This window comes from Falco biarmicus, chromosome 1 (assembly GCF_023638135.1).
Source record: "Falco biarmicus isolate bFalBia1 chromosome 1, bFalBia1.pri, whole genome shotgun sequence".
Lineage (NCBI taxonomy): Eukaryota > Metazoa > Chordata > Aves > Falconiformes > Falconidae > Falco > Falco biarmicus.
Genome location: NC_079288.1, coordinates 104,107,758 through 104,129,346, shown reverse-complemented (window position 1 = coordinate 104,129,346; position 21,589 = coordinate 104,107,758). Strand labels below are relative to the sequence as shown.

Here is a 21,589-nt window from a genome sequence, read left to right as displayed (position 1 = left end):
AGCTGATCCCATTGCTGGTTATCCATTGAGGAAAAGAAAAGCAGCCCCCACTGTTATAACCACAGTAACACACCTATGGTAGTGTTGCTTGCTCTGTTAACTGCACTGACATCTGCTAATTGATTTATCTGATTACCCAGCCCTGTGGGAATGAGTGTGCGGCCATCCCATGAGTACCTCCCAGGTTGGGATGGAGCATCCCTGCCATCTGGCCCTGACTCATTCCTTTGTGTAATTGATTTCTTAAAAATCTCGTTTTCTAGGGAGTCCTCTCCGGTAACCACTGAGCACATACACACATATCTCAGATTCACTGCAAACATTAGTCCGACTGAGTGGAGGAGACTGCTTCACGAGCACGCAGATCCATGTTGGAAGAAGCCTGTGTTCTACTGCCACCTCACAGCCCTGGTAAAGATGTGCTCACAAATACAATTTTCTATGAAGATGCTCTAAAGCAAACAAGTGCTGAGATACTTGCCTTTACAAAAAATAACATGGCATTGAAAGCACCCAAGGGAGCTTACAGACATGTTCCAACTTATCTATGTTGCAGTCCAGAGCCCAAAAATAGTCTTTTAACCCAGCTCATGGAAAGGCTGGAAGGCTGCAGTGCTACAGACTGGAAGATCACATTGGGTCTTTACTGTAAGCAGGAGGGCCCCGTGGCTTTGTGAGCCACACAGACTGCCAGTTTCACAAAGAACTGACGGGGCTTAGTGGGGTAGCTTAAATTAGTGTAGAAGTACAGCACTTGGCTTCCTAGGATTGTAAAGATTTAACTCACCGGGAAACTGCCAGATCTGTAACAGTGATATATGAATGTCAGCAAGCAATAATTTTTTCTTCAAGTACATTTTTCCAAAGAACTGAATAAACAGCAAGGACACCTAAAGTAATAAATAATGATTTACAACAGCAGCAGCAACAAAGTGCTGGAACCATACAGAAAAGTGCAATAAACTGTACATTAGCACTCAGAAGGAAGGTAGCCTTTTGAGACCCATCACTAGGGACAATGACTCGCATCATAAAATCAGCTTAAAATGCACCAAAGAGCTTTAAACTATAGCAGCATCCTTTACACAGATGCCACTTTCTAAGTTGTGTTTTGTGACAGCTGTAGCACTGAATGACAGCTGGGATGTGAAAATAACCAAGCACACAGCTTACGGACCTGGGGCAAATGCAGGACCTGAGACTAAAGCCAAACAGCAGAACTAGCAAAAACTTCTAGAGGCCTTTAGAACCCTCTTAATGCTTGCTAATTAGCTTGCTTAAAGTACCGTAAAATCCTAACAAATGGTACTTTAAGGAGACTACAGTTTTGAAGTGATAAAAATTGCAGCTTGATATGCTGCAAAACAATCTAGGCAAAAATGCTTTCTAAGGGCACACAAACAAATGCTGTAGCTACCACTTTCAAAACATAATAAAACCAATTTTGCATCAGATTGAAGACAAGCATTTTTTAGTGACAGGAAAGCTCCTTTACACCAGCTTTGGACACAGAGTAGGTTTTTTATGGTTGATGTAATCATCAGATACTTTAAAACAGAAATGATGAAAAACTATCTGTACCATTTCTGGTTGGAGCCTGGATTAAAATAACTTCTTGCATCAAATATGATGAAAAAAAATGTACAGAGGTCTCAGGGGATGAGAAAATATATTTTTGTGGTTGCTTTCTAGTCAGGGTTGGGGTTCAGAACAAGTGGGAGGGAGGGAGGGAGGAATTGGGTGGGCTACAGTGAAATGATCTCTTTAATAAGAAATGGGCCATACTGTGACATTTCAGAGCCCTTGGGCTAGCAGACCAAAAGATCTGTCAAGAGAAAGGAATTGTAAGTTCTACTGTGGATAGAAGGAAGCCTGGGAGTCAATCTAGCTAGTTTAAGATTGCAATTAGCTTTGGAGGCTTTTAGAAAAAGAAGATGTAATGGCTGCATTCAAACTTCAAATATGGCAAGCATAACAAGCATTGGTTTCTCAGAGAACATCATTTGTGAAATTTTCCACAGCATTATGGTCCTGAAACACAAATTAGAGATCACCAGACCTTTTCTCTCTGAAAATATATTATCCTAATTTTCATCTTATTCAAGCTACCCTCCAGTTCCAGGGAGACTAATGAAGAGGAAGCAAAGACCTGATGAGTTCCATGTGGAGACTACATTTATGGATTAATCCCAACAGGGAGCAAATAAACCTTATTCCCAGAGCTCTCAGTTGGGACTCGACACAATCAATCAAGGAATGGATAGTTATTTATGACTGAGGCTGTTTTGACTTTCAAATAAACATTTTAATTATTTTAAGTGCTACACTGGAACTTAGAATCTGGGCCCTGTTTTCATTTCGATGCCTTGCTCTCCTCCCTCCTAATCCCAAACCACTCCGGTCATTATGAACCCAGGCAAATGATACTGACTTTCATGCCTGTAACATTTGAACGTGTTTGCCACAGTAAAATCCACCAGCCTGACAAACTAGGGAAAAGGAAGGAGGAAAAGGGAGGAGGATCCCTCTGAGCAGAGCTGGTATAAATGAAAGGAAACTCTCAAACTACACTGGGCCTCAAAAAGCAGAGGTGCCCAACACTGAAACCCCCTTGTAATCTTGTTGGCACATCCTGATCAATCTTTGTGTGCTACTTTTCAGCACCTGCTCTTACAAGCAACTTTAATAACCAAAGTACTTAAAAGCATTTCTTTTTTAACAGCTATTTTTCAATTCAAGTATCTGCACCACTTGCAGTTCTAGATTTTCCCTCCAGCCTAATTCAACAGGCTTTCCCATACACTTTAGCCACGCCAACACCATGTGGTGGGTCAGCATTTTTTGTGTATGCTGAGGTAGGAACCCTTGCCTCCGACTCTGTGAAATCCAGTTTTCTTGTTCTAATAAAGAACTCTCATGCTGCACTGTGGCCTATCTACACATGGCTTCACTAAGGTCAACGAAGCCAGACTGATTTTTAGGGGGGCTCTTTAAGATGGTGTAGTCTCCTGACAAACAAGGAGGACAGGGGTGAAACACAGAGGTAGTGCTGGACCTATTCTAGCTGCAACCACCTCCTGAAGCTGATTGAGTTATGGTGTCATCTTCACTCCCTGTTATGGTATTTTGTGTCCCCTTGCCTTCTGCAGGGAGACTGAAAAATTTGCAAAAGACTGTCCCTAGAAAAGTGAACGAACATTGAAGCTGGCATTTGTTTCTTCAGTAGGTAACAGGGAACATGCACATCGCACAGCATCTTCAGCTGCTCTCCCTCCTGTGGATTTGCACATAAAGCTTCTGGAGTCCTCCCCATTAGATGTGTCAAAAATAACAGGTTAAACTTTATTTTCAGACTTGGCAGCTTGAGGGGGAGGGGAAAAAAACCACCAGAAAAAGAAAACATGCTTACAACAATTTAGCAAATGTTTCAGTGATTGAGTTACTATCATCTTCTACTGAAAGCAAATTCAGTTTCCTATTTCAATGCACACATGCTTATGTTTTCCTACAGCATTTACCCTTCTTTTCAGTACGCAGAGGCTTTGCCACATGAAAGAGAAAAGATGTTTTAAAAGAAAAAAATTGATTTGCTAGGGGCTTTATTTATTTATTTATTCATTTCGTTTACTTCCCTGGCTTAAAGATTAGATGTTTTCTTTTGGTAAAGCTGGATATACCAACTGGCATTGGCTGTATTAAAATAAGGAAGAACCTCAATCAAAAAGCTTCTCCTAAGGCAAGCTTTCTTGTTAATATGCACCAACATGAAAGGCTTTCTTTTCATCCTATACAACTACAGTGTGTGTAAATTGCAGGGGGCTCATTGGCATAAATCTTGGCTGTGACCTCTGAGGTAAACTGGATTTACATTACTTTCTGACAAGAATTAAATGAAGGCCTTGTGGATATATGAACAGCCTTCTAGACTGCAACAGATGGGCATGAATGTGCTCCCTAGGCAAACTATCAGTGACATCTGTGTCCTCCAAATTCTGGTGGTCTCAGCCAATTAGCAGGCAAAAGGGGGAAAAAAAAAGCCAGCCTCTGCACAGCTACCCCAGCCAGAGCTGAAGCAGAAGTGCTTCTGTTTAGAAATGGGATCAAGAACAGCCTCCAGCAGCAAGAAGGTGGTTAGCCGGCTGGGTATAATATGGAGGTAACATTACAGAAAAAGCTGAAGTAATTAGGTAGAACAGATATTAATATTAATTCAGAACAAATCCTAGCATCAGCTAAGCCTGCATAAGGCTAGTGTAATGGGCTTACGCAACAGATTTACACTGCTGTAGCAAAGAACAGAGTTTTGTCAGTCCTAAAAAGCAGAGGAGGGGGTCAAAATGAAGCCCAGTGCCTGACACAGCTAAGGCAGACATTGCAAAAGCCCAGCTCTTGATCCATATTCAAACCCCCATCACATCCTGCTCTCCCTGCAACACTGCAAACAAGCGCCAAAGAGAAACTGGCCGGCAGACCTGCACTTAGCAATCATAGAATATCTTAAGCTGCAAGGGACCCATAAGGATCATCAAGTCCAACTCTGAGCATGCCTCCTCGGGTACATGGGGTCAGGTAAGCAAAATACTCAACAGCCACTGCACCTGCCTGCTCCAAAGCTGAGCTAAGTGCTTTCTGGAAGAGCATTTAAGTCGGAAACAGACCAGGAAAAGCACTTTTCTGGTTTTGTTTGTTAGAATGAGGTTTGCGATTTCTTAGTACAGCACAGACACAAAACAGAGCTTCAGTAAAGTTACCCCTATACTCCTATTAAAAAAAAAAAGGAGCTCCAGAGTTTGACTTCAAAACTACCCTTAATCAGAAAAAGTCGTTTGTCAGCATTTTTGTAGGGAGCAGTCAGGGTGTAGGGTCCCAGCGGGGCAGCAGGTGAGGGGAGACATAACCCACAGAAAGCCATATAAACCCATGACAACTGCCACATGGAGCTGGCAGAAGAGGGTACTGGGGAAGCAAAACCCATCTCCAGTTTGCTAAATGCTCACTGCCCTAGATCCGTGTTTTTAGGCCATTCATTTATACCAGAGGAGTGACCCAGACAAATACAAAACATGAAATAAGCCACTCCTTAGGAAACGTATTCTCTGTCCCCCAGTTCTTAACCGAGCCCTACACCCAGCTGTATACCCCTCCCATGGGAAGAGCAGGCAGGACCTCTGGCTAAAACCAATCTGCGACAGAGCCAGCACCGGGTGCCAAACAAAAGCACCTGTTGTTTTGCCCTGGTCATGACTTTTCAGAGAGGCCATTTGGGTGCCTTCCCCTCGCCATTGCTATCTCATGTACTACTAGGGGATGCAAAAAAGGGAATAATTGAGGGGCAGATCAATAAATTAGAAAGTTCTTAAAAAAAAAAAAAAAAGACATAATGAATTTGGTACAGCACATATTTTTAGATCAAAGATGCCTTTGAAGTGACAAACCCTTAATCCATAAACTACTGAAGCACTTCCTTTCTCTCCCAAACTACTTGTTGTCAAATAAAATGGAAGTTAAGGAAATTATCTTTATCTGAAAATGGCCAAAAGAAGCCATCACCTAATGACAGCCTTGTCAAAATGACAATTGGGGAAATTGTTAGGAAGGGGAGGCTTGACGACTTGAGGAATAAGCTTGCTGTTTGCTCTAATCTGGTCAGGCAGGCCCCACACAATTCCAGTCAGCTTGCTGTGTGAAACAGCTAAGTCTTTGTCATTGTGAGCAGGGGCTGGAAAGACTTCTCTTTCATGAATATGTAACACCACCCTCCATGTCTACAGAAAAATACCCTTCCAAACGGCAAAATAAAAAAAAAACCACAACAAAACCATCCTATCCTCCACCATAAAAAATAAATCCCAGAACAACAAAATTCTAAGACACAGAGCTGTGGGGAGAGAAAAAACTACTAAGTAATGAAAGCACACATTTTGAAAACAGGGCCAGAAGGATCTTCTTCCCAAAGGTTTTCTTTGGACTTTTATCCCCCAGCAGACTGGGATGAGGCACTTCAAGTCATCACTTGTAAGTACACAAAAGCAAAATGGCCCATCAGGGTATATAATGTCTATCAATGTATTTTATATCTAGCATTTGTCTGAATGTGCTGCGTGGGCATCAAACCCCAGGCCACAAATACACACCGCTGGGCTGGTAAGACAGAGCCTCACATGAATGCCTGCTTACTTGTGTGAGAAGGAAAGCACCCATAGCAGTTCTAAATGCTTCCACGGGCAAAGGTTTCAAGTTCAGGCACTGAGTCAGCTTTGTATCAGTGTAACAAATTCCCTGTGAAGCTTACAAAGACATGACATTAAAAATAAAGATGATTCTAGGTTTAATAAACTACCTACAGTGCATTAATACAGTAAGAACATGTCCCTTTACATGCAACAACAAAACAGACTTTCAGAAGCGGCCAGTGATTTCCCAGTGCTCCCACTAAAACAATTTTCTGAGAGACATTCATGACCTTCTGCAAATAAAATCTTTGACATCATCTCAAGTCAGACAGTTTGAATCGCAGGTTCCCTTGAAGTATGGGAGCTTTTCTTACATATATACAATATTAAACTTCAAGCATTCAAAAGGCTGGTGTAAAACTGAAATAGGAGAGCCAGATCAAGCCTACTGGACTGCCAACTGAGGGTGATGTACAGACAGAAAGTGCCTTAAAAAGATGAAATGGCTCAGAAACACGTTAGAAATACTGTGTCTCTGCAGGACTGGTGCTGAAACTATTGTAAGCCCAAACATGGTGTTTAAAGCAACACAAGGACAGCCAGGGAGGGAACACAGGATCAAACCAAGCCTATGCCTGTTGCAGAAAACCCAAATGAAGATATTTTAAGATGTGGTGGATTTTGTCTGTGTTGGAGAGCTATGACATCATTAAAGCATTCAACAGCGTGTGAAATCTACCTTCAAATGTTTGTTATCTTTTTAACTTTGCTTGTGAAACTGCAAACTAGATCTTAATTTACCCTAGAGAGCTTCTGATGATATTACAAACTTCAGTTTTTCCTCAAGTAACAAACAGAATACGAATGTTTGACTTCCAGCAGAGATATCAAGACACAATGCTCAATTTTGAGGTTTACAATATTATGCAATGTTTGCTGTAGACATTTCCATTTCATTAGCATATTCTACTTTACATGAAATCCAGCAATGAATGCTGTCCCTGATCTAAGGCTAATCCTCTTTAAAGAGCTACAGGCTATATTACATGTGGCCACAGCCACGGTTATGCCATGGCTGAATCACTTTGAAGCCTATTGAACAGTGTTCCCTTGTGAGACTATACACAGAGCCATAAACCAATGCTCCCTGTGCTGTGAAATCCTGTTTTCATCGCCAAGCATTTCTGCAAGGGACACACCCTCCCTAGACCCAAGCAAGGGGCTGCACAAGAGGGAAGAGATGCACAGTTGCCTTCACCACCTCTCAATGCCAATTTCCAACCAGAGCCTATATGCCTACAGTAATAAAACCACCTTGTTTCTAAACATCATCAGACAGCAACTGCTCCGTGAGAGGGTTGCCAGAACAATAAAAGGTAAAGATGAACAAGGCACCTGCTTCCCTGGCCAAATCCTCTCTCTCACAGTCCAGCAAGGCTTCTGAAATACAGCAGGTTACAATGGCTCAAATCTGAAAGGGCAGAAGTCAACATAACCCAGAGTGAGATGGAAAATGCCAAAGTGAGCATATTTATTGAAACGTGGTTCCCTCCTGTCTTCTCTTCCCACCTCTATTCCACCTTAGAGCCCTTTCTGTGGAAAGGCTCACATTTATTTCAGCGAGGTTCACATTTATTTCAGGTCTACTTTTTGGTCACTTAGTTTTAGGATGCCAGCTAGAAAGTAAGGGCAATACCAAAATGATTTACTAGAAACTACAATTAAAGCCTACATCCGAGGAAAACAGGTAAGTGTTGTATTGTACCAGTAAGCTCCACAACATAAAGGCATCACAGGTAGAGTATTTTAGGACACACTCATATATATCTTTAAAGAAAAAAAGAAAAAAAGGGTCATGTACCTCCAAGGCAGGCTGCATCTCTCACAGCTGGGTGCCCTTAAACACTACGAACTGAGATAATGGAATAGAGTTTTTATTGTCACACAACACAGAATGTGGAATCTTTAACACCTTAACATCTATACAAATTCAAAGGGAAAAAAACCCAGCCTACAAAATGCTATATTTATTGGTCCTACTACGTATCAGAAAAAGATGGTTTCTTTTAGTGCTTATCTTTAATTCTTCAAAATAACTTTCTTTGTTCAATCACTGTTTTTGAAGGGAGCTGGAAAGGCTGGTTCTGTTCAGTCTGCATTGTACCCATCAAACCAGACAGAGTGAGCAGAATCAGTCTCTACAGTAAAATCTTGGTCCCTGAGAAGGCAATGTTTAAACTCCTTGCTATCAAAATAGTATCTCATCCAAAGTGTGGATAATCCAACAGATTTAGAATTGCTACTGTGTACCTAGGAGACACGACCACATTGTCCCTCATGTGGCGAATGTAAAGAAGTACAGAAATGGTGTTTTGGAGGCTATTCCAAAGTGCGCTGAAGTCATGAATCTTCTGCTTTCAGCCAAACCATTTCACTGGAGTCTATATCAATTGTCACAGTTTTTACACTCCAGTGGATTTTCTTCAGAGCAAGAGGAAACAGATTATTTTTTTTAATACAGTAAATAAGGTTCTAACAATGAATAAAATCTATCAATTCCCAATATAGTATTTAAAATACTTGCCACTAGCCAAACTACGTATTGTGATGCCTTTGATTACTGCTGGTATCTGGCCACTTCGAGAAAATGCAGCTACCTCAGTTTAGTTCTTTAGAAGAGGAAATAGCAAAGAACAGAGAACACCAAACTGAAACGCAAGGGTTATGGCCTAGGGAGAACACACTTACTTCTACTGTAATCTGTAGGAAACCTGGACGGTTGTTCCAGTTCTTGCAAAGAATGCTGTTGGTCTCTTAATGGTCACAGCTGATCACTGAGATTAAAAAAGTTGATAAACCTTCACTCATTGGCTGTAATACACCAGTTCAAGCCTCTTCTTGTTCCGATCTTCTATGCGAGAGTTGATGTGAAAGGTGGAGCTTCTACTTCCTGGCATACCCTCTGTCACACAGAACTCAAGTCAAGGCTGTGCGCTGTTGCTGGGCTACCCACAGCAACACGGACTTCTCTCAAGCTTTGATAAGGTTCAGTCTCACATAGCTACTGAACAAGGTCTAAAACCGAGATACCATGAAGATGTCATAGGTCATATGTAGCAAGTTCAAGGGTATCTGTAGGGGAAAAAAATCAATTGTGGACTTCTTGGAAGCTATTAGAGAAGAAGAAGCCTTATCTGTGTGCCAAGAGTTTTGTCTTTCTAGTTTGAAGAGAAGTTCCACAAAATAACAAATGTAGGGAGATGCCTATGCCAGCTAGAAATGTAGTCACATACAACTAGGGGAGTAAAACTTCACTTGGTAAATCACCTCCACATACAAAGACATGAGATGACCACCACATAACTGAAAGCTGGACTCAGTTATTGGTAAATAAAGAGAACTCCAGCAGGGGCTCACCAACAAAAACCCCAGACACAGGGGAATCCTGTGACCACAGCTACAATGAGCAGCTGTGCATAGACTACTCATCCCCGATATGCCTCTAAGTTGCACAAATTATTTTTTCATTTTCAGCTCTACTGAAATTCATTAAGTCACTCGTCTCTCAGAAACGTGATGCTTCAGCACACTTAAGACTCCAGGCTTCGTTCCAACTTCAAAAAAAAAAAAGATAACAAGGAAGAGCTGACAATTTTTCTCCTGTATCAGGGCTTAAAGATGATTTATTTTTAATTCTGAGCAAGAAGCAAGCACCTGCTCTATGGCACTGAACCTCCCTTACTCTTCTTTTTCTACTTCTTGTTCCATAAAAGCTGGAATTACAGGAGCTTCTCTCCCACCAAGCTGCACAAACCTTCCTCCAAAGACAGCTGTCAATAAGAAGGAGCTCCTAGTCATAAGTAACATCGCCACCTCTTTCCACAGTGTCCCTACTGTGCTTTCTTCTTCTAGCCCTAGACCTCTACCAGCTATTTACAGAGAGGGCAGCCAACTTTTCAACAGAATAAGGAGGGATATGCTGAGGACCCACTACTGGGTCTTGCTGCGTGATGTCAACAGACAGATCAGTCTGTTCCACCTCCCAGTCTCTTCCCAGTGTTTATTTCCTTGCTGCCCCATGACTGCCTGGTTTCACTTGTCCTGTAAGTCACTCCACAGGTGTCTAGTCCTGAGCAACAAAAGCAGAGTGGGGAGAAAGCGGAAATAAGGGCAGTGGGATGGATGAAAGGGAGAGAATCCAGACAGAGGGAGAAAGGCCCCAGAGAAAAAACAAACAGAGGGTGGAGGAAGCAACAGAGGGGGTAGAAAAAACAATCAGGAGGATGGTGAGAGGTAAGAACAACAGACAGCAAGGGGGAAAGGAAGATGGAAGAGAAACTGCAACAGCAGGCAGGCAAGAAAGACGCAAAGGGGAGGGGCCAGAGTGGTTCAGGATGACCAAGGGCAGACAGTGATGTAGAAAAAGAAAGAAAATGAGAACTTGGAGACTGGCATAAACAAAGTCCATCTTGTAAGAAACAGTTATCTTCAGTAGTCAAGGGGAGCTTCTATTTCCTATCTCATCTGAATAAACTGATGCAGAAGAGTTCTTTTTCCTGAGTAAACAAGGAACAAAGAAGTAAATAAACATTGAGGGAACTGTGCTCTCTTTTCTTCCCTTGGAAGACCTCCTCTCTGCTTCAGGGAGTAGAACTGTTCTTTGCACTGGGATCTAAACATTCAGTGAATACAGCTCCTTTCCATGCATCTCTCTTCCCTCTCACACTGAGATCCAGCTGAATATCTTGCTTTATTTTTGGAACACATGTGTCTTTGAGAAGGGCCTATTTCTTTTCGGTCTAAATGTGAGGCATTGGTTCCTGTATGGCAATAATAACACATTGCAGAACCTAGCTATAGGTTCTTTTGTACTCTGTTATACCTTTCCCAAATGAACTCTTAGAAGTTACCACTGCCATTATTACCAGCAACTTACAAGTACCACAACAGCTCTCGCAATATCAAAATGAAGTTTCTGGCTTCAAAACAAAACAAACCCCACAAAACACCAAAAATCATAAAACATGATGGCTGCCCATGCCTGGTCACACATTGCCACCTACTGGCTCCCACCCCTACACCCTCAGCAGTGCTGAGGTGGATCAAGGAACAGGCTGTGAAGCAGAGGGGAAGAGCAGCAGGAGGGCACAGATTGGTATTTGAACCCAACATGCATATTACAGGTGTAAGCAGTAAATTTATTATAACTTAGCATTACCTACACACAAGCAAACACATCCACCAGCCTGGATTTTATGGCTCTAAAGCAGCAATCAGTTCTCACCAGCCTCCTTCTCTGTGTCTCTCTACATCCCTGAACAAGTGAAGGACAATTTCAGGTCACCCCTGTGCCACACCAGGACAGCAAGCCCTGGGACAGGGGAGGTACCACGGCAGTGTGCCCCCTGTCACCCATCATGCCCAGGCCCATAAGACAGGCACCTGCTGCAGCAAGACAAGAGCGAGGGAAATTCAGCAAACGGAGCCCACATACCTTGGGAGTTGTGCCCATGGGACTGCACAAACCAGGGGAATACGGAGAGGCTGGCGGTGGGGGGTAACTCGCTCACCTATTGTGCTCTTACAGGCTTCCTGCTAACCTCATCTAAGAGGCTGCACTTCATATCTGTCACAGACGAGACATCGAAACACAAGTGCATTGCTTATGTCCCCTTGTGGCAAGAGGCCAACCCTGCAGAAAAACGGCAGCTCTACATGAACCAACCCCTAGTGCATTGAAATCCACTTCAAGTATTTCTAATGCGAAGTTTGACATAAGAGGTCTCACTAGGTCACAGTATCTGCTTCACTATTCACATGATGACACCACTCACAAGCTGTACCAGTGAGTGTGAAAGCCAGTAATGAAAAAAAAAAGGGCCACCAGAAAACCACAGAAATCATACTTTTACGTTTACATACTCAACATTTACAAGTGCACCCTTTACACTTGCATCCATCCTGTCACACAGCTGGCAAACCCAAGCACTGCATCAGCAGTTTTGATAACCACACGTAAAACCTGGCCTTAGGAGGAAAGGACAGAAGCATGGTGAAAACTCAGTACCACTGAAATCAGGTCAGGCTTGCTGTTGATCCAACAGGATAAGGATACTTTCATTATGTTAATTTAAATAGCAGAGAGAAATAGAAAGTTTCAAACTGGTCCAGACTACAGCTAGTCTCTTGTCTTGCCTCAAATGTTTCCAGAACAGCTTTTACACAGTAAGAGAGAGAGAACTATAAAGGACATAATTCCCAAGTGATTCCTGAGTGTCCAAGAACAGTTATCACAGCTTCCCAGCTCGTGACCAGCCAGGCAGACCACTAACAGTCATGCCAACTGCACCATGTGCCAGAGCACTCAAAAAAGACCCAGGGATGTTCTGGTAAGGTTTCTCACAGCATGTTAAAGCATAGGGAGGAAGCTTGGGAAGGAAGGTTTCACATCAAGTCATTTAGAAAGAATTAGCTGGAACACAGGTATCCAAAAACAGTCCTTCCACTCACTAAGACAGCATACACTTTCTATTACTCTTCTGACCTTCCCAGAAAGAGAAACAAACATATTTGCCCTCACTGACGCAGAGATTTTCAAAGCCAATAGTGACCAAAAGCAATGTAAGACTTCTTAGTATTTCTCCATTTTCCAGATTTGCTTATTTAGGCTCCAGAGTTATCCGAATCCTTATGAATCTGTTGTTAGAAAAACAATACACTACCACAGCTGAGCCAAAACCACCTTAGTCTTTCAGCCTACACATTACAAATACTTAATTAGCCCAAGCAGCTAGCATCAATAATGTGCCACCGATAATTACACAGGGCATATGTAAGCAGGAAACATCCATTTAAAGTAATGAGCATGCCTTCTCCTAGGCCTTCCTCCTCTCTAGGGATTAGCAAGGCAACCTCTAGGGATTAGCAAGGCAACAAATACAGGTATCTGAAAACCAACCAGCTGGAAGCAGCTTGAAAGGACAGCATGGCTCTTCTCCACCTTTGTTTCCATATCCCACGCTGTCTTTGCAATCCAGGGGAACTTCATGTGCCACCAGCTCTGCAGTCCACCATGGGAAGGCTCAAATTTCCATCACCTCAATTATCCATTGGATAACTTCAGGGATGCGAGAATAGATTCACACTCCAGAAAGGAAAGCATTTCTGGGGAAAACCGCAACCCCAGGTGAGGAAGGGATTGTGCAGACAACACAAAACAGGACAGCAGCAAGAGCTACTAGGTTAACACTGACATCAGCTCCTCTGGCCCAGGTCCCAGCAGCTTGTTCACCATGCAGTGCAGCTCAGCCCTACAGAGCTTTACACATTTACTTGCAGTTTTGCTTTTGAGCAAAGAAATTTTGATTAAAAAAAGAAGTTACTGTAGTACAGGAATGAACTCTAGTAAACCACATAACCATTTCAGCAGGAAGATCATCCAAAAAAACCACAAGCAAAGAGTGCATGAATTCCTGTCATACCGGACAAACCTGGAGTTGTTTTCCTCAAGCTGGCAGGATTCCAACCAGTTAGAAACTTACGGAAAAGAGGAGAAGAAAATCCAGTTCTTGTGCTCCCCTCTACGAAAACATGCAGAGCTGTATTTAAATCATAAAACAATAAGGAATATGCAGTTAATATGAGGTTACATAATACTAGGAATAAAGGAAGGGTACCTCAATAGGTACAAGTATTGAAATAATCCTATCAGAAAAGCTCTCTTGTGACGTGAGAAGTAGGCTGTTTCCGGAACTGAAGGGCTGACAGGAATTGCAACCATAAAGAGATGCAATAATTAGCAGGGTTGCACAACTCTGGCTTTTCCAGAAGGCAGCAAAGTGCTTTTGTCTGAGCCCATACACCCAGCCCTGCCTGCTGCGGGAAAGGCATTATTCTAAGGAAAAAACTTGGAAGAATCTGTTTTCCTTCTCTGCTTTTCAACGTGACTTCTTGCAAAACACAGTCTAACCTCCTTTTTATTTTTTCTGATGTGAGGGGAAAGAGCACACGCAGCAGACATATTAGCCTGTGTACAGATACAAATGTATTCTGAAGATCTACAAAGGAACTTATCAACCCACAAGTAATTTACCTGTTTGTTGAATAAATAAAAGGAAACCACAAATGAAAATAAGTTTATATGAACAAACAGAGTATCTCACTGCCCGTGCCAAAGCAATTAAACCTACAGGACTCAGGGAGGCACAGCAGCTCGTTACTCACGAGGCTATACAAACCCAGGTAAGGGAGAACACCGAGCAGGGTTCAGGCCAAGGTGGAACAGGTTTTTTCTGCACCCTGCCTCTTGCCCTGTGCTTGGGAGGAACCTTGGTTAATAAGAAAAATTATGCAGCTGGATGAGAGAGAATTACTCCTTTTTTTCCGGCCAGATGGCAGGGCTGCCTCAGGGTTTCTAGCAAATAGAAAGTTTTCAGCCCAGTTTAGATCACCAGCCAAAGAAAGATTAGTTTTTTCCCCAAAGGCAGCACAACGAAGCTGAACTACCGCTGCTTAAAGCGAATAACCCAGCATTTTTAACTACTCGATTTAAGAACATCGTCAGTCACCTGCTACGCTGCTTATATTTCACTCTTCAAAGCGTTAAGCTGCGGGTGCGGGGCTGAAACAGGAATGATTTCAGTGAACTACTGACCCTGCAGTCTGGATCCGTCCCTGACAGGGCTATGATCGCTGGTTTGGGTACGGCACTTACATGCACGACGCTTGAGATGCCCACATAAAATCCCTGACAGAGCTGCACCTACTTTTTTTTTTTTTTAATTTCTTCCCGGTTTACTCACTACAATAAAAGGAGAGCTGGTACACCGTGCAGAAAAACACCTCAAGTTCACCCTTCGGCCGCCCGGCAGCCCCCGCCTCCCCTCAGCGCCAGCCCCCGCCCCGCCCGCCGGGCCTTTCCCGCCCGCCGCCGCGCTGAGGTACCGGACGGTGAGGAGGCGCATACCGGGCGGTGAGGCGGCCGCCCCCGCGGACCCCCGGCAGGCGCCGAGGTCCGCGCCCCGCAGGACGGACGGCAGCCAGAGGCGCCCCCGCCCGCCTGCTGACAGGTGAGGGGGAGGCCGGGCCGAGGGCCGCCGCCGCGGGTACGGGCACAGGGCGGACCGGGCTTTCTTCGCTAGGCGGCGGCTGAGGCGGCGAGGGCTTTCGGGAGCTCCCGCCCCCGACCCTGCTGCGGCCGGCGGCGCAGAGCCCCGCCGGCCAGTCCGGGTGTCCACGGGTGGGCAACAGTTAGAACCGCGGCGTCATGTCTGTTGGGAAGGAGCTGTAAGCCCAGCGAGGCCACCGCTGACCATGGCCCCAAGCGCCGCATCTGTGTGTGTGTTAAACCCCCCCGGCTGGTGACGCCGCCCCCTCCCCGGGCAGCCTGTGCCCGTGCCGGGCCACCCTTTCCCTGAAGACATTTTTCCCGATATCCAGCCTAAACCTGCCCTGGCGCAGCCTGGGGCCGTTCCCTCTTGTCCTGTCGCTTGTTCCCTGGGAGCAGAGACCGACCCCCCCTCACAGCCCCTGTCAGGCAGCTGTGGGGAGCGGTCAGGCCGCCCAGCCCCTCTCCAGGCTGACCCCCCCCAGCCGCCCATCAGCCTTGTGCCCCAGACCCTAAATACGCCCCGTTAGAATATTCTCACGTGATGCCAGCAAAGATGATGTTTTTAAGCAAAGCAGAGGTTGCACTCCCAGGCCCAGAGCTGTCAGGACGCGCCTGGGACACGCTGCCTCGGGATGCACGCAGGGGTCTGCCAGCCTCCTGCATGATCGCTGGCTTAGGGCGAAAGATATGCTAGTGACCATAGCATGGCAATCTGGGGAGACAAAAAGGACAATTGTCCTTGTGTAATGTGCCTGAAAATTATTTTACACATGGCTACATTTATTAATTAGAGAAGGGGAAAAACAGCCGCTGGTTGCTTCAGCAGCACCCACTGAACCTGGACTGTATTCTGCACTGCCTCTGCCTCAAAGTTCATGGTCATTTTTAGAATGTAAGTTAAGTTAAAAAAACAGATGTTATTCTTTTTCCCAATACACAGGTTGAACACTTGCATTTTGATCTGCAAAAGCAAATTGGCAGAGAGCTCTGAGCAATACACTGTAGGTTGAGTTAAGCTCTTGTTAAACACTCAACTAGAAAGTGTTTCTTCTGGTGTGTCCTTTGTTCTTGTTTCTTGTTCTTAATGCTCTGTGTCATTCTCCTGTCTCTAAAAATGGGGATAATGATGCACACAATGTCGGGAGAAGGGAAAGAGGCAAGATCACAATTCGTTTGCAAATTAACGAACAGCCAATAGCAGTGCAGTGGGCTACCTTACAGTTGCAGAATTCTGGACTTAACTGCAGGAAGTTTCCTTCTGCAGTTGGAGTTCTCTGAAATTTTTCTCCTGTCCAATATAATCTAGTAAACAGAAACTCTTTCAGTATTTATGTGGAATTATGTTCAGTCTAACCTTGATAAACCTTTAATGCAGGACTCAGCTACTAAGTTGGGCCTGCCTGAGGTGGCACACAAGCAGATCATGAATAGACAGCAGGGTCTGTGAGAGCTGCTGAAATCCAGGTTCCATGGGCACTGCTTAAGTAATTAGTGGCCGTTCTTCCCCTTCCCTAATTAATACACGTAGCCATTTGTAAAATTCATGAACATGTGACTAAAACCATTTTATCATTGATCTGATACATCTGTATACGCTGCAGCTTTCTCAAAATATATTTCTTTCTATTCCTGTGTTTTGCCCCGTCCTGATACACTTCAGAAAGCAATTTAAGGGAAGATACTAATGGAAGCAGAACATGCTTTTAAGTTGGTACCAAATTCAGCCCAAGTCTTGAGGCCGAAAACTCTCTCTGTAGGCAGATCTGCAAACTAAGTGAAATGACTTGGTTTTCCCCTTAAACTAAAGATGACCCTGTGTAACATCTCACATCCTCTTACTAGTGCAAAAGAGCAACAGGCAGAACTAAGCACAGGAAGAGACATCCACATTCCTGTTCACAGAGCTGCTTCCAGCTCTCCAGAGCTGAGGCATACTAGGAGGAGGTGGGATGGATGCCAATGCCACCGCAGCTTGTCGTACAGATAGCAAAGGAATAGCCTGCCATCAGAGCGTCTCTCTGTACTTCTGTCAAAAGCACAGATGATATTTTCTAGTTTGTTTTAAAGCAAGCTCTTTGATTTCTCGAAGCATCTAAGCTTAGCACTGTTACAGCCTACTCCAGTAAGCAAGCTGAGTTTGCTAAACTACTGCGTCAGAACTGGTGCTGTTATTACGTTGAAAGTATAAGGAAACAATTGTGAGGTTTCACCCAGAGAGTGATGCACCGATATACAACCATTCACTGTGCTTGGAGTTTATGCACAGTGGTATAATTTAGTCTTAAAAAAACACCACGAGTCAGAAAACTGCAGTGATGATTCAACTACCCATAAAAAAAATTAAATTGTAAGCTGCTTTTCAGTGTCATTCACTGAACAGAGCTGGTGAGAAAGCTCACGATTGGCATGTGGCATGTGACATGTTGGAAATTTAACTACAATCTAGGAGAAACATGACAAACATCTGCACTGTATGATCCCCGTTAAATGGCTGCTCACATGTTTCTCTGTTGAGTAATGGAGAACTCATTCTCTGGTTCCTATTTTAAGTACCCAACCTTTTCTTTCTTTAGACTAAGTTTCAATGCAGGAAAATACTGGCCTTGCTTGTATAGAGGACGAGATCAGAGTGTTTCCTAAGGTGTCTCATAGGTTTTATGTGGATGCATTGCAGTCACTCAGACTGTGGAATAGAATTTAAGTTCATAAGCAAGCATCTCTGTGCTGCATGTGAGAAGCTTAAACCACCAAAACCCAAAATGCAACAAAAGTTATTTTTAGTGCCTAGTTAAGTACTTCTGCAGCAGATAGCTGGGATGTTCCAATAGGCAGTGGGGAAATACTTAGAGCTGGTGACAAATCCTTCTGCAAGGCATCACTGATATTCCAGCTTTTGCATTCCTTTTACGTACTGTCACATCAGTCATTTCTAAAAAACTGTATTTTGTTTCATACAAGAGGCAAATTCTGACTAAAGAGCCAAAAGAGTGCTTGATACACATTTGAACCATTACTGCCTACAGTCATTTATCTGATAGCTTCTAGTCAAAGGACTACACTGTAAAACAGAACACGCAGGTCTAGATAATACTAGTTAATGCTCCATTTTAAGTTCATAAAGTAAATCTTACTGTCACTGTGAAGTAACATATTTCTTCCAAAGATAAGTCTTAACTGAAAGATTCTCACGAAGAGCTAGCTGGCAGCAATTTACAGTCAAGGGTGTTTTCGAGAGTTCTGAAGTGCTAACACAGCCATTGCAACAGATGCGAGATTGACTGACAGCAAGAGTTCAGCACAGAGCAATGTGTCACTTAGCTGTGGTCACCAAAGGAATCTCTGGTGAAGTGGTGGAAAATGATGGTTGTCTTGGACTAAGTAGCTTTGACTCCCGGTTCTTCATTCCAGTGATTTCATTACATTTACTGTCAACCATTTTGCTATAAATTACATATGGTCACTATACAATAGTATATGAGGTAACTGAATGCTACACTGATCCAGGTTTTTTGGTACTACAGTGATTTCATGCTAGTATGACTTTTTTTCTTGTAGTTCCAAGGACGCCTTTCATCATGAGCTCTTTTGAAGAAGCTGAAACTGAAGAAACAGTAACGTGTCTCCACATGACCTTTTACCATCCTTGCCAAGACAACAAGATGATGTTTCGTTGCTTGAATTTCCGTAAACGAGAACAGGTCAGGGCAGATGAAATGGCCAAGTTTGGCCGTGATTCTAGCATCTGCCGTTATAATTTAATAGATACTCGCGTTTCTCGGATTCAGTTTTCACTGCAGTTTTACAGAAAACTGAACAGCTCAGAACTTTGTTTTGAGATAAAGAACATGAGCAAGAAAACAAAACTGATTGTGGACCAAACAGAACTGGGTTACTTGAACAAAATCGACCTGCCATGCAAGTGCATCATATGTTTTGGGGACTACCAGATTTTAGCAGAGATTCAAGAAGGGGAGTCCGTGGATTATTTTGAGACTCACTTACACATGGCTGAAGTGCCAATCTTACAAGAAAGATGTGTGCCATCCCTGCAACCTGTACAGGAGAATGGCATTTCTTCTTCGTTTCCTTCCCAAGGCAAAAGCCCCATAGAGATTGATGAAAATGAGTCATGCTAGTGGGGAGGAGGAGGAGGAGGCCGGATCCGATTTTGATAATTTGAAACCTGCACAACTTCCAAAATTGAAGGCTGTCATCTCAGTCCACTGTTCTTGATGGTTCTCACTGCTGCACATCAGTCTTCTTGTTGTTGTTTTCAGAATAGGCACACCAGATCATACTTTATTCAACAGTAACAGATTCCTGCCACCATCTTCACCAGGACACATGTGCTCTGATTGCCACTGTTTGCCACAAACATGTAGGAGACAGAGGGTCACACAAATCCATTGCAGCAGATTCAAGAACTCTGAGCACATGCCTTGAAGGTATATTCAACAGGCATTAACATGGAGCACACAGAACAGTGTTTGAGCCCCTGCTCTGACTAGCTAAGTAAGGATGTAAAGTCTCACCGCATGTGTTATACTTTGTGCTTTGCTTTTGATGTGAAATTGCAAAATGTTTTCAAGCCTAGGTTATAACTTCCCAGATTTTGCAGCTTAGAAATACTTAGCATAGTCCTTTAAAGTTAATTTTTAACTTTGCAGTGAGATTTTTCTTCTATTTTTAAAACAATTTTTTTCAATTAACTCCTTTTGCTTGTGAATGTAAATAAATATGGAGTATCAGTGATCACTGTATGTAAAAATCCAGATAAATTTTGTAATAAAAGCATTTGGTTACCTCATAAGGATTTGCTGTCTTCTACAACTGCAGTCTAAAAGCACTTAATGGTGAATAAAATTATTTCCAGGACAATCCAGATAAGCCCAGAATACTGCCAGTGAAAATTTCTTTCTAAAAGCAGTATTGCTCCAAGATAAGAGTTGGCTAAAATACTTTCAGCAACTTTTCTACCTCTACCCCCCATCCCAAGTTCTCTTATAGTTTTGTTTGCATTCAAGTATTTCTCAGATTGTTTCAATTAAGTTTTTCTTTGCTAGGGGCTCATTTTTCATTGATACTTCACAAAAACCCAAGTATTTTAGTTTGCTTGAAAGACACACTGGAAAGAATCAGAACAGAGCATACCTAAGTTACCCATCTTACCATCCTTAAACATTAAGGATGCATTTCAGCATTAATCATTACAAGAAAACCAGAATTGTAACTGAGGGGAGAACAGCGGAATTACACAACGTAACCTGAGATTAAGGCAAACAATCACAAGCAAGGGAAAATTACAGAGAGGCCAAGAAAATCAGACACAGGCTTATATAGAATTTTATTCGTTTATTCATCTCATCCTTGCCAAAAATACTTTGTTCCCATGTTTTCTACTCTTTGAGCTAGGCGCTGGTACTTTTACAGTCTTTGGCCTAGACATACAGTTCAGTCACCATCTTGGCACAAGTGCCTCTGGCACACACCCAGCACCTCAGCTTAACAAAACCAACCTGAACAGGTATCACTGCGTCATTGGACACAGGGCTACTGGTTGCAGCTTTCCAATAGTTGTTGGCTGCTCAGCTTTTATAGGCTCTTGACCCAAGTCTTCCTACTCTTTAATTAGACAGCGTAGCCATGCCTGCAAATACAAGCTGTCTTGAATAAGAGAGCAAGATGCCAATATAACCTGAAACAAGCTCTTACATATAAAAGCTTTTACGTGCAATCAGTCTCTCATATAAAATGCATGGGATTTCTTACATTCGCCAATTTGGCTTTTGTGTGAGGGAGGAGGGAGCATTAGTTTTGCATTCCCAGTAAACAGTTCTCTTCCTGCCGATTACATACAAGTTCTTGTTTTGTACTGCTTCGGGCTTAAAAACCAGGTTACTATTACTACCACTAAGAAATATCGTTGTTACCCAATTTCTATTCACTGGCTCCATCATGTAGGGCATTAACCTATGGCACTGATCCTATTAATTGCTTACACTTCCTGGGATATTTTCTAAAGAAAAAGTGACAACCCCCGTCTCAGATTTTCAAGTGCAATATATAAACAGAAGCACCTACAAACAACACTTACCAGAGAAAAGTCTTCAGTCTGGTCTGCAGAGCCGAGTGCTGTGTCTCAGCAGATTTTTTATTCATTCTGTACAGCAGGGCCCTACAAATATCCACAGATCCAGAGCAGAGCATTCCTTGGGCACATCTCCAGGAACCAGGAGAAAATCTTGGGAATGTAAAAAACCCCAGCAATTTAATCACTTCCAAACACTAATCATTTCTCCAACTGTAT

At 43.2% G+C, this 21,589-nt stretch overlaps 2 protein-coding genes across 2 annotated transcripts in view; one reads left to right on the top strand and one right to left on the bottom strand.

The window, feature by feature from the left end:
* Positions 1 to 14,051, bottom strand: part of ALPK1 (alpha kinase 1) — a 51,377-nt gene extending 37,326 nt beyond the window's left edge. Inside the window, exon 1 of the mRNA XM_056326536.1 lies at positions 13,715 to 14,051. The gene's annotated coding sequence lies outside the window, so the exon portion shown is untranslated. The remainder of the gene's footprint in view (positions 1 to 13,714) is intronic.
* A 1,016-nt stretch (positions 14,052 to 15,067) lies between these two features.
* On the top strand, positions 15,068 to 20,092 carry TIFA (TRAF interacting protein with forkhead associated domain). The gene is made up of 2 exons (XM_056355811.1): positions 15,068 to 15,241; positions 18,838 to 20,092. Exon 2 carries the CDS (start codon positions 18,858 to 18,860, stop codon positions 19,416 to 19,418), a length of 561 nt encoding a protein of 186 aa, XP_056211786.1. The 5' UTR covers positions 15,068 to 15,241; positions 18,838 to 18,857; the 3' UTR covers positions 19,419 to 20,092.
* The last annotated feature ends 1,497 nt before the right edge of the window (positions 20,093 to 21,589 follow it).